At 39.4% G+C, this 14,239-nt stretch overlaps 1 protein-coding gene across 2 annotated transcripts in view; it reads left to right on the forward strand.

The window, feature by feature from the left end:
• The window catches only part of RELN (reelin), a 280,189-nt gene that overhangs the window by 34,034 nt on the left and 231,916 nt on the right, over positions 1 to 14,239 (forward strand). For both annotated transcript variants that reach the window (XM_017811391.1, XM_017811392.1), the window contains exon 2: positions 11,856 to 11,966. In XM_017811391.1, coding sequence (XP_017666880.1) covers positions 11,856 to 11,966 — 111 coding nt within the window. The remainder of the gene's footprint in view (positions 1 to 11,855; positions 11,967 to 14,239) is intronic.

The following is a 14,239-nucleotide window of genomic DNA, read 5'->3' on the forward strand; positions in this document are numbered from 1 at the left end:
GGTTCAGAGAAAAGAGAGCTTAAAAATAAAGGAAAAACATTTTCATGCATTGTGTAATTAAATGGTGGAGCTCATTGTCTTCTGAAGCTGTAAAAGTACAAATGCAGTTATGTGAATGGACACTTCAGTGGTTCATTGATGACTATTATATCTCACAACCCAGCATCTCTAGAGTTGGGAGTGTGTGTGGAAGGGATATGGGGCTCCTTCTCTGCACGTCCTGATTCTTGTACTCCTCTCAGAGCATCTGCATCTGTCTGTATTTGTACAGCTTGGCTGGAAGAGACTTGTGGCCACCTCAGTGGAACAATTCAGTTGCCTAAATACATTTGTGTGTTGTTTGTGATAATGTACAGCATCCCTGGTCCCAGATGGCCAGTCCACATAGGCTGGAGCTTGACCCTTGGCCTCTGCTGTACTTACTGCCTTCCTGTGTTTTCCTCACAGTGACTCAGAAAGCACCCGAAGCATCCCAAATCTTGTACTTCACACCAGTGAAGTATACTCTGTGTCTGGGAACTAGTGCTATCTAGAATATTTTAGAAAATCCACGTGTTATGTGTGCCAGCATGCAATCACTGTCACGCTTGCACTTGTACTAGAAAATAGGTATTGAATTTTATAATGCACTAGTATAATTTTTCAGTACACTGGGAGTTGGATAAACTTGATTTACATTATTTGAGAGTAACAAGCATGCCTTCAGTGATCTGTGTTCAAGTTTTCAATATATTTTTAAGGGCAAATTAAAGAAGGCCTAAAGCAAGGAAGAAACTGATCTGTTTTTTGGGGGTTTTTTTGTTTCCTTTTTTAATCTATTAAAAAAGTAATTGGAGGATGCAAGCTTTAGGCAATTTCTTTTGGGATGTTTAGGAAAAGATAAATCTATTAGATTTTTCTAGGGTTATATTTTATAGTACAGATGAGTAGTTATTAAAGAACATTGCGTGGTGTATTTTGATTTAAAAATCATAGAATCATTTAGGTTGGAAAAGATCTCTAAGATTGTTGAGTCCAACCATTAACCCAGAACTGCCAAGTTCGCTACTAAACCATGTTCCTAAGTACCACATCTGCATATCTTTTAAATACCTCCAGGGATGGTGACTCAACCACCTCCATGGGCGGCATCTTCCAGTGCTTGACAGTTCTTTCTTTAAGAAATTCTTCCTAATACCCAATCTAAATCTCCCTTGGTGCAACTTGAGGCCATTTCCTCTTGTCCTGTCACTTATTATGTGGAAGAAGAGACCAACTCCCCCGTTGGCTACAGCCTTCTGTCAGGTAGTTGTAGAGAACAATAAGGTGCCCCCTGAGTCTCCTTTCTCCAGGCTAAACACCCCCAGCTCCCTCAGCTGCTTCTCCTCAGACTTGTGCTCCAGACCTTTCACCAGCTCCGTTGCCTTTCTCTGGACACGCTCCAGTACCTCAGTGTCTTTCCCAGAGTGAGGGGCCCAGAACTGAACACAGGGTTTGAGGTGTGGCCTCATCAGTGCCAAGTACAGGGGAACGATCAGTGCCCTGGTCCTGCTGGCCACATTATTTCTGATACAAGCCAAGGATGCCATTGGCTTTCTTGGCCAACTGGGCACACTGCTGGCTCATGTTCAGCCGTCTGTTGATCAGCATCCCCAACTCGTTTTCCACTGGGCAGCTTTCCAGCCATTCTGACCTGAGCCTGTAGCACTGCATGGGGTTGTTGTGACCCAAGTGCAGGAGCCCACACTTGGCCTTGTTGAACCTCACACAGTTGGCCTTGGCCCATTGATCCAGCCTGTTCAGATCCCTCTGCAGAGCCTTCCTGCCCTCCAGCAAATCAACTTACTTGCCCAATTTGGTGTCATCTGCAAGCTGACTGAGGGTGTACTCGATCCCTCCGTCCAGGTCATTGATAAAGATATTTAAACAGAACTGGCCCCAGCACTGATCCGTGGGGAACACCACTTGGAACTGACCACCAACTGTATTTAACTCCATTCACCACCACTCTTTGGGCTCAGCCATCCAGCCAGTTTTTTACCCAGTGAACAGAGCACTTATTCCAGGCATGGGCATCCAGATGCTTCCTTGTTCTTGACTATCACTTGAACTCATGCTTTTCATGATATTTGCTCATTGTAATTCATGGGTCTATAAGAGGACTTGTTTTCTTTCAGCCTGAGGTAAACATGTTCAACAGTCTGGTTTTGGTTGGCATGCTTCCTTAGCTAAAATTAAGACAAAAGTTCTTACAAATGTTTAGATATTACTGAGTTATAATAAACTCCCAGTAGGTAATTATACTTGCTCTCTTTTCAAGCCAGCTTTCATTTCCTTTTTTAATGCTGTTGTTAATTGTGTACTGAAAGGTTGTTTGTCTTTTGAGGACAGCAGAATAAAAGGATTTACCAAACTCTTCTGAAAATCTGCACACTGCAGTAATATTCAGACCTTCTAAATAATTTATTGAGAGCACAGCCAACAATATGAAATTTTCATGTATGGGTATCAAACAGGCAACCTCACATAAACTTGAAAGGCATGAAAAATAAGGTTAGGCTTCAAAACAGGGGTCAATATTCTCAGGCTTAGAGTAATAAAAAGGTAATCACAATAACATTTAATCTGGTTTTTTTTGAAAAATTTTATGTTGACGCATTTCATAGAAGCATGACAAAATTTGAATTTGAAGCTTAATAGGGAGATTGGTGGTTGCTGAATATGGACAGAAACCAATTCCAACATAGACCAATGACCAGGCTTGTTTCATAGCCTTTGTATCTGGTGAGGTCTGGAAATGACCATCATCTCTTCCCAGCTGTTCCTGGGACTTTGGATAAGAGAAAGAATATGCTGTGACTGACAAAATACATTTCACGATCATTTAAGTCTAACCATGGTGTAAATACTGTTAAAGTATAATTTACTGGCTGTTATGTTATGGTATTAATTTCCATATTAACAATATTTTGTTGCTCAGAGGTGTATTTTAGTAAATAATATGGCTGGATTTGTGTTTATTAAGCTAAAATATGAATAACTGTCCTCTTTAATCATTATAGGAAATGATATTTAGATGATCATTCTTGTCTTGGCTATAGTGCACAATATAATTGTGGTTAAATTTTGACTGTTGATGGCTTCTGCTAGACACCATTTTTTGAGACATAAATGATGTACATTTTTGTGATACCGATTTTATTTCATATCCAGTTTATTATTTTTACTGCTTAAAGTTCATTAATGCTATTCAGGGCTCTGTGAGTTATCAAACGGAATAACAGACATTTGTTGATACCCTTTGGAGTGTTTTGGTACTATAAGTGCTTGCTAAGTTGCTAAGCATTAATGATATATTTGGCATAACACAAGAAAGAAGATAAAGATAGTCATTGTCTCCAATGTCCTCGGGTGAGCTCTGGGTGCTGGGATGCTTAATTCCTGCTCCGTTCCCTCTGATGTGGGGGATAGTTGGACATTTAAACAGAAACTGGATAATTAGGTTACTCTGTGTGAGTGGCTCTTGGTGGGAAAAATCTCAGTTTAGCCATCTTCATTGTTGACATCTACAGCTGAGCTTTACAGTCTGGGCTTCCTTTATAGTCAGTGGGGAGAATCAGGCATTTCTTGAGTGTGATTCATCTGGTCTGTTTTAGACATCAACATTAGGGTGAGATTTACAGTCTAAACTGGGTGACACAAATAGATATGATGTTCTCTGGAGCTTTATATAGCAGTAGCACATATTCACTGGGCCACTGACTGAAACCTCCATCTTCTCCTTCCAAGAAGGCTGCCCCAACCAGAATAGAGAACATGCCTCTTTCTGTGCCAACTAGTAGTCACTTTTTCCCATACAAAATGCAATGCCTGCAGCTAAGGGAGAGTGGCTGGGCCACACAGGCACTGGCGTTTAAAATAATTTTGAACATTTCGTTGGGAAATTTAGGTTTGAATCCTCTTACCTAGGCAAGAGCCTTAATTACCCATCTGTTGGGGTTTAGCAGGCTGCTATGACGACAGCAGCCAGGCTTACCTCTCCTCTGTCAGGTCTCCAGGCTGTGCCAACGTGTTTGGTGATGCCAGCTGGAACAAAGCACCTCACTGCTCAACGTGGCCAAGTTTTTGGTGGCTTTGAGCATGGTCAGAAACATATTTAAGTTAGGGATTTTGATACATAAGAAGTCAGACTCTCAGGTCTCATATTGGAAGTCTGTTCACAGGTCTGACTGTTGGACTCTTCATTTTTAGTGAGGTGGGAGCTCTGAAGCATCTCAAACCTCACAAAAAAATGTGACCAATCTTTCATAGTTTAGGGATATAAGAATAAATACTGCTTGTATTGCTGCTGATGTCATTGCCACTGTCTTGTTATGTCAAAAAGTTGTTATAAGTAGTGTCTCTGCAAATAGTTCTTTCACAAGGCTGATAGGCTACTCTTTGCATCAATGACAAATGATGTCTCTGTATATCATGTTACTGACATCTTGCCACACGCCCGCAATCTATTTTCAGTTCTCTGTTGCTCATTACCAATTTAGGAAAGGATTTGAAAAGCTATAGAGACAAAGAGATTTGATGGAGCTTGGGGCAGAAGCACTGAAACTAGTACTGTAATGCAAAGAAATACCAGATCTGATTTTTAAGCTGCCTAGAACAAAGTTCAAAATTTGTCCATTTTTATCCCCCTCCTTCCAAGGGTAATTACTAACTGGAGTTATTGGTGAAGGCATCACAGGTTAGAGATGCTGCTTTTCTGTGCACCTTCAAGAAAAGTTCACTGGTGTGTTGTTGTGGATTCAGTGCTTTGGAATGGGCTTCAGAAAACCAATACCTAAGGGAAAATGCTTTCACAGTTGTAAGAGTGTCTGTCTGTTTGTTTAACCATGCTGAAATGTCTTTCTTTTTTGTTTTCTTCCACCTACTTGAGGAAAATCAAAACCAGTATGAGTAAGAATCATGTGGGTTTTGTACTTTTGTTTTGTCTGGATGATGTGTAGACCTGTGATTCATACAGTTCTTGCATATCTGTCTGGCATTCATATTTGAAATAGCTGCATAATTATGAATTTCTTGATTTTGGGTTCTTTTGAAAACAAAGTATTTCTGTGAGCAGTAAAAATTAGTTTGATGTCAACATATATATCACTAATCTTTTAAAAATTTCTTTTTAATAATTAGGTTCTGAGTACAATTAGGTGTATATACTTTCTGGATTCTTATAACAATGCATTCTCCACCGATCACTTACAAATAAATTTATCAGCACACTATTTTAAACGCATACCTGTAAAACTCTACCTTAGTATTTATAGATTGATAATCACTGTGGTGTCTTAACAGTGGACCTTTAAATAAGGCATCAGGGCTTATTCTCTTTTTACTAGCAATTTAATCTGTAGTTGGCATTTCAGGGGAGGTCTGGTATTTTAAGGATTTGGGCTTGGCATTATCTATGCTGGACACCACTACATGCTGGGATGGGTTTACACCTGTATCACTTGTGTTTGGCATTGCATGATGGTAACATAGAGGTTCCATTGCCTAAAAGAGGGGACCAACTTGGGAAGGGACAAAGATCTTCCCTGTGTTGAGGAGATTGAAGGGAGACCTCGTTGCAGTCTACAACTTCCCCATGAGGGGTAGTGGAGGGGCAGGCACTGATCTCTTTTCTGTGGTGACCAGTGACAGGACCCGAGGGAACAGCCTGAAGCTGTGTCAGAGGAGGTTTAGGTTGGATATCAGAAAAAGATTCTTCACCTAGAGGATGGTTGGGTGTTAGAACAGGCTCCCCAGGGAAGTGGTCACAGCACTAAATCTGCCAGAATTCAAGAAGCATTTGGATGATACTCTCAGGCACATGGTGTGACCCTTGGGGCTGTCCAGTGCAGGGTGAGGAGTTGGACTTTGATGATCCTTGTGGGTCCCTTCCAACTCAGAATATTCTGGGAATGCAGTGTGATGTTGACAGTCTTTTCTGTATTGATGTTAGCCTCCATTCCTTTTGCAGTATCCTGCAGCACTGAGAAGGGGCAGAGGCCTCTCTGAACTGTGCCATTGCACACCTGACTTGCATTACTTGGAGGCCGGCATATTTTTTTAGGAGTGAAGCAAAAGAAACCCAAAAGAATTACTTCAGTATAAGTAATTTATTTCCTGAGAGGAAGGTTTCTAGCCATGACTCAGGTGTGCAATGATGCAATATTACAGTTTTATAAGGAACTGACGTTGACCTTGAGAAGAACCTAAAAAAATGCCTTTCGGTGCTTTGATGCAAGAAGACCTCATTTTAGGAAGTCCACTGTCTGTGGTGATTCCATTTCGCATACCAAAATTATTTTCTGTTTTCTTTATGGTATATGAAAGGGCAGTTTTATACTGTGGCTATAGGTCTGGACTCACGTAAATCAGTATGCGGGACTCAGTATGTGGGGCATCAAAGATCTCTGTCTTTATAAATTCCTTCTTGAACTCTATTAAATCTCCACTCGTTTGGTTTCCTGTGTTATATCTATACATCTACATCTAGCCCTTTCATTGCCCGAAAGTTTTTTAACTCTGTGACTGTCATCAACAACAGCTGCAAATTCTGTGGAATTTCTGTATGTATCAGCCCTTGTAGCGACATTTAGCTGATGCTGAAGAGCAGCCAAAATTGGTAAGACCTGTCAGTGGCAGGTATCTCCTGAGATGATCCCCTTCCTCCTCCCGGCACCTTTTCTGCTCTTACAGTTTAGATGCATTGGCTATATTTCAAGTATTTTGAGTATCAGTCAAAATACATCTGCCTTTTCAGAGAGTGGATCAGTCCCTCGAGAGAATGTAAGGCAAATTTTATGCAATTACTTACAGTGATTAATAGATTTCTGTAATAGTATGCAGTATGTGTAGCATATAACACTGGAAACACTGAAAATGATCTTCATATAAATAGTATGAGTTTCTTAGAAATATCTGACTGTAACTACAGTTTAAAACCCACTTTGTCTTTCCTGTTATGCTGCTGGATATATTCCCATTATATAATATTCCCATTATACCTATGGTATAATTTCAGCAGCATCTTTGCAAGCCTCCTTCTTCCTGACCTGCTTCCTCCTCGAGACATGTCAGCTCCTGGCATCGCCAGAGGCACTGCTGTTCCTTGTCCCACAGGAGGCACCAAATCCAGGGCTCTCTCAGAAACTTGTCATGGGAAGTGCAAGGCGCCTCCAGAAAAGGCTGCTGCATCCCCTCCCTTCACAAGGAAATAACACCAAAGCTTTCCAGAGATGGTGGCACTGGCAGGATGAGGCCAGTCTGTGTGCTCACTGGGACAGTCTCTTTAGTGACTTCAGGTGACCACAGCAGTATGTATGTGCTGAGTATGCAGGGAGATGAAGTCAGCAACTCTCCAGGTTTTTTTGGTGGACAGTTGATTTGAGGGCTTCGTGATTCTCAGAAACAGAATTTGGGAGCACAGCCATTGCACAGAAAGAAGGGTGGGACAAAAAGGCACTGGAGGATATTTCTGTGGTGTTTTCCAGCCCCAGTATGATTTTTTTTTTTCATGGAGCCATTTCCTTTTACGAAAGAAGCTGAATTTATTCACTAATCCATGTGTTCCTATCCATGCGTTTTGTGAACAGGAGTGTTTCATATCCATCATGCAAACCCTGTTCACTTATTTAGAAGGTGGACTAAGAGTGCACAGCAGGTTGTCACTGTGGCTGTTGACCAGCACGTGAGGCTGACACGCACTTCATTGTTGGGGTTTACATCTGATCTTTCTCCCCAGTGACTGTGTAAGTCCCTTGTAGTGAACCTCTACAGGGTTTCCAGGCTCCTGCTCTTGGCTAATTTGTCCAGCTGTGGTCCCTTCTTCCCCATTGCTCCCTGTTTTTTTTCCAAAAAAGCTTCTCTTCCCCTATTCTCTGTACTGGTTTCCAGTCACCACCTAGTTCATTCTCGCTCTCAGGTCTGCTTTTGTGTCTCCTAAGATTAAGTTGTTGGTGATGGTACTGGTCAAACTTTAGGAGCAATTTCATTTTTGTGACATTTTGCACGTTTCTCAGCCTTTTGAGAAGTGAGATTCTGAATTGAAATTCTGAATTCTCATCAGAAGACTCAGACTTTTGATAAAGATCCCTCTCTTCCCACCTTTCTCTCCAACCAGCAGACATGACCTCCTGCTTTAAAACACTGAGAAACTTTCCAGATCAAAACATCATCAGAAATGATATCTCCACAAAACACTTCTGCTCCAACAAACCATATAGCTGGACTAAAATGTACTTCATGGGAGTTTTTTCAGCACTCTCTATTAGTAAGAGTGCTCGAAGAGTACTAAATGAGGACAGAATCTCCACAAATATGCCTCTGTTGAGCATGTGTGAACTCTGATTTTTCTTTTTGTGTGTATAAATGTAATACAAACAAATATAAAATATAATTTGTCAAAATTTGGAGGAAAGCTCTCACATTTCAGAGCAGAAGAATTGATGAAAGCAAAGGACACTGGAATTTTTCATCCAGGGCAAAACATTTTCCTCTAATCTCATCTCAGAAATGAATAAAGTATTTTGATGGCATTCCTTCTCCCTTAAATAATTAAATCAGTACGAGGCAGACACAATGAAAAACAAACCAACCCAAAAGGTCCAAGAGAGTAAAAGTTGGCAAAGATCTCAGGAACTGAAAATAGAAGGAAGTGCTGAGCAACTTTTAAAATAGTTGTTATCAGCTTTGCTTCTAAAATTTGCAGTGTGCTGCTGCCTGATCAGTAGGTTGTTCCCAAATGCAGCTCACATGCATTTCTTGGGAAGATGTTCTCAGTCCCTCTAACTGAGCTATTTTAAAGCAATTGAAGGCTTCCTACCTACCTCTGTACCATGGGATATCTGGTCCCATTTCCCGGTGTGAGGGGATCCCTGCTTGCCCTGGTGCAGCAGCTGGGAGGGCACAGGGTGCTGCTCTGTGTGGGACAGCAGTGTCCAGCATATCTCCTGCCTTACTAATCAGTCCCCAGTGACAGGAAGGGCTCCTCATTTCTTCACTCACTCAAATTCTCCTACCAAAGAAGGGTATTGTGCAGGATGGAACAATGCCTGCTTAGACTTGTAGAGGAGACTCGCTACTGTGTTGCCATGGTTTGGGTACCACTGTTGGGTGCAATGGGACAGTGGTGGGGCTGGTGTGCCCTTTCAGATGTTTTCCAAGGTCCTGGTAGCTCATGCCATTGGTCCTTGCTTCTGAAGTGCCAGATATTTGGCATCAACCGTATATGGCATGAGCCAGTGTAAAGGCAGAAACACAAAGCCTGGTGGATGGAATCTCAAAGGAATCTTATTGCTTTTGGAAGGAATATTTGAGAGCCCTCAGTAACAAACACTACTCCCTACATAAAATCACAGTCCTGTTGCCGGGCTGTGCATTAACACAACTTTCCTGTTCTTGGTCATTATCACTTGGCATGGTGTGTGTTTTCTTCCATTTTATGGGAATTTGATGTATTTCACCAGTGGGTAGTAAAAAAAAAATCATCACTGAGAATGTCATGATTAATTTCTTTTCCTCTTGAAGAACTATGAAATTATTCTGAAATATATGACATGTGTATAATAACAGCCTAGTGCTCTGTTTTTAAAAAATGTGCTAGAGGCGTTGTGCAGTTTCCCAGAGGCTTAATGAGGGAGCCATACTGTGTTGGAAATTTTTCAACAATAAAAATTGACCTCTTACATGCTTATGTAAAATGAGGGTTGACAATCACACAAATGTGTCCAAAGTCAGATACAGACGTTGTGAAATATCGCTTCTTTCCCACAGAGAAACTGGTCACCTGTTCACAGTAGGCTTTTGCATTATATTCTATCCTGTAAGGAATAAGATGCTTCCCCACAGGGAAACAAAATGGCAGCAAAGTACTGGCCCGGTGCCCTTCTATCAGTGCTTTTCACTGACTTTTTTGCCAAGTCTTCAAAAATAACACATAGGCATACTTTTCAACATATGTTTTGCCTCTTTGTTGGTTTAAAGGCATAAAGGGAAGAAAAGGTCATGCATTATTCACCACTTCATCATCAAATGCAGGAAAAATTCATTGTTTGCTTTTTTGATTTTCTTTTACACTCCCTAATACATCTTTTATTTTCTAAAAAAATCTAGTGTCTTTTGCTATTATTTTGAGATGTATCAGAAGTGGCCTCTTCTTAAAAATTGAGCATATGGTTCTGAACCTGCATCTGAATTCAGGGAAGTGTCTATTGCAAAACACTGAAATTTGAAATCATAGGAGCAGAAAAGTTGGATTCAGGATTTATTCAGCGTACTATTGAATAATCAAAGAAAAGAAAATAATTAAAGAGTTGAAGAATAAATTAAACATGGTAAATATTGCTCCTCTACTCAAAATAAATTAAGCCACTGTCAACATTTTTATGTTTTTTAAGTATTAAACACTAAGTTTAAGCCAAATATGTACCACAGAGGAAACATTAAATCATTATTAGGATTTAAAAAACTCAACTGTTTCTCTGCTGAATGTGTATCAGCAATGAATGTCTTATCAGTCTCCTCACAGTACTTTCCTTCAGTGCCCTGGCCAGTCACTGGCTCATGATGTTCCCACCAAGAGAGAGCAATATAGGGAGGTAGAATGTGATTTAGGGAGAGATCAGAGTTTATCAGCAATCTCTGTCAAGCACCAATCTCTCTGAGTTAAGGGGGTAGAAAGGACTGAAGTATGAAAGCAGAATGAGCATGGCAGCTGAGGCCTTGATGCATCTTCAATGTATGAGGCTGCAAATCATAAAACTTCATCAGGGAGATCTCCTTGCTGGTTCTTTGCCCTTTGTAATGCAATTAAAAAAAACAGAAAAAAAACACCTATCTAATGGTAGGCCATAGATTTGCAGTTTATCCATTTATTACATTTTATTATTTGATTAAATATGAGTAAAGATTGTGGAAAAGGTTGATGATAGACAGACAAAGGTGAAGAGACAAAGAGAACATTTACTTCATTAAGCTAATTAATTCTTTTTTTGTTGGTAAAATTTCCTAGTTCTGATTTTCAATTCAGAGGTATGGAACCTAATGTTACAAAAAATGGACAGGAGATTATTATGAAGCAAAGAAGGTTGCACACTGCAGTAGGATTAAAGAAGTCATTCTGGGCATAGAGGAGATTGCATTTATATAATAGAAAAAACCTAAAGCTTTCACTTAATAATTTAAGTCTTTCTAAGATAGAGCTGGTGAAGCTGATGTTAAGTATAGAAAGATACAATTTGAAACATACCAAAGTAAAAATATGAGAATTAGTGTGTATGAGAATTTAAGAAATATTGTGAGAATTGTCAATTCTAACAGAGAACATATAGATTCCAGTGTTACTTGTAGTTGCTATTTGATGTTTTCTGCTACTACCTGAGAATCCCTTAAAGATACATTCCTGAGCTATTTAAATACACACAATCTGGAATGGCTCAGATGCCCATATGAATTCAGTGTGTAATACTATAATATGCATGATAACCATAACTTAGCACTCTATTTAGGTCCAGAAAGAACAGTACCGTAATCCTGGTTATTTCATTGCATTTACTATATTCTAATGTCTTGAAATTGCTTACAAGCCATATATTCCAATGCATTATTTTACTAACTCATTGTCAGTTTAGTTTACAGCATAGTTTTGTGCTTCTGGCAAAGGCAACTTCCCAAGAACCAATTTAAAGTAACAGAATTACCATAAATATTGGGGAAATTTAAATGGATTCACTGGACCATATGATGGGATCTCATTCAAGAGCAAGAGACTGCTCACAGAACACGTATAGGATCTAAAATACTGCTTATAAATATTTACACAAATTTTATTTCTCTCATTTCAGTGACTATTTCAACAAGTACCTTCTTTGATGGCTTACTGGTGACTGGGCTCTACACATCTACCAGTGTTCAGGCTTCCCAGAGTGTTGGTGGTTCCAGTGCTTTTGGATTTGGTAAGTCCAGTGTAATTTACATTCTGCACCCCAAAGTAATGAATACTTGCTTGTACAGAGGACATCAATAGCAACACAATTACTGAAACAGGTTAATTTAGACTGAGTAATCAATAATACATGGAAGTCAGTGGGAGTCAATGAGATAAGGCAGTGGTGGCTTTTAGACAGCTTTTATTGCTTCCTCCACTTTATCTTTGCTCAGCCCTGTTACTAGTATGCTGGATTATATAAATTTCAAGAGAGAAAACCCTCAGCAGCTAAATTGTTCTAAATAGCTATTTCTAAATGGTGTGACATTTTGTATAAACTACAGCATTTAGCCCAAAGCCTCTAACTGTCCTTGGGCTGAAAAAAATGTTTCCTTTTAGCTTATGTCAACCAACTTTTTCCATTCACTTAATAACATCTTCCTTAAAACCGGAATGCTGATCAAGATATTTTATGCAACCAATTATTTTCCATGTAGGAAAAAAAAAGAATTGTAGTAAAAGGGGTATGACAGGCTTTGTGTAATTATTATGTATTTCAAGTTCAGTTGTAGCATCTAGCAGTAGCAGCTGTGCTAAGGACAACCATTTTTGAAAAATCTCTTCTAAATTTGTGAAAATAATTGACAGCTATACCTTCTGTAGTTTATTATTTGGGGAGCATTTTTTATATCCTTACAAATAATTGTAAGAATTATGTTCCTCCAAATGGAGGGACTCAGTGACCCCTAACAAGCAATCTAGGGTGAAAGTACAGTATGGGACACCAGCTGCACTGCACTGGCAGTAGCATGTTTAAACGTTAATTTGTCTGTTAGGGTTAGAATTTAGTACTTTCTTCATGATAACCTCTCATGGTACTTAGTTTTGTTATAATGCATGTGGAACATGAGCGCTCTGAGCATCTGTCTTCCAGCAGACATATATCTGCTTTTAAATGAATGAATGCAATGTAAGTAGCACATTATTTAAAACTGTATTGAGGAATAATTTGAGAAGGGCTTTGCCTCTGTGAATAACACCACTGATCAACCTTTTGCTCAGCCTTTCAAAGGGAAGAGCATGGCTGGCCCAGGTGTTTCATGTCTTATGCAAAAGGCACTGAAAGATTCTCTTTTCTGGAAGAGGTTGTACTGCTGTTTCTTCTTTCCCAATGTAGGCTTTACAAGGTGAATAGAATCTGATGGAGTAAGCGAGACAGAAAGAACTTATCAATGTGAAATTTTTGGGATAGTTAAGTTACTGGCAAACAATTATCTTGCCATAAAATAGGAGTTTGTATCACATCACTGGAAAGAGCATGGCAGGCTCACTAGGCAAGGTATACAGGTCATGTTTAATGACATAAAATATTTAAGAATGACAATTAAGCAAAATTTTAAGAACCTAAATACATCTATGCATTTACAAAGTATGTTTGTATTTTTCCCTAAATTTGTAACTTCGCTCGTAGAGCAGGGCTCTTACAGTGGATGTTTTACTGAGATACATTGCAAAGTAACGTGATATATGACAGGAAGAAAGTTGTGTCCTTTTTTAACTTGTCGAAGGTCATTCTCTGGCTCTTGATGTATTACATTCAGTCACTGTAAGATAACCAGCAACTAAACTGGTGGTACGTGCTTTCTGCAATCCAGGAGAAGCTCCAAACCTGCAGGCTGGAAAAATACAAAAGCCAAAGTGAGGCGAAAGCATTCATGCAGAGTCAAAGCTACTTCATTTTGCTTGTCAATACAACTTCTCAAATACCTTGCCTGGGGAGATCTGATGCTCTGCCTTGAACATGCCTCCATCTATGTCAGGGAAAAACGGCTGCCATCTCTGCCCTTTTTTTTTTTTTAACTTTCTGTGGGTAAGCTGTAGGGTCAGTTGTGTTACAGCTGTTAGTTATGAAATATTTTAAATAAAAGTCTCATTTTGCTTTTTTTCTTTGCTACCTCCTAAGCTTGTATATATATTGAAAAAAACCCCCGTCTGAATGTTTCATAACAGCTGATGCTCATGTGCAGTGTCTTTGAAGTCACAGGAAAAAGTAAACAGTGAAGGAAAAATGGCAATGGCTTTTAAACTTAATTTTATATGAATGCTCAATCCATGAGGTTCTGATGGCTCACAGGGCTGAGAACTACATAAAATTTTCCTATCTCTACTTTGCAGTGAGAGATGAGAAGGCTGGCTGATTCCAAAACACATTTAGCATGTAAATGATACTCTTTTTAAAATTATTTGGTAGTTTCAAAAGTTAACAATATTTTAAAATCTACCATTTGCAATAGAAAAACA

This window comes from Lepidothrix coronata, unplaced genomic scaffold (genome assembly GCF_001604755.1).
Source record: "Lepidothrix coronata isolate B3197 unplaced genomic scaffold, Lepidothrix_coronata-1.0 Scaffold32, whole genome shotgun sequence".
In the NCBI taxonomy this organism is placed as follows: Eukaryota; Metazoa; Chordata; class Aves; order Passeriformes; family Pipridae; genus Lepidothrix; species Lepidothrix coronata.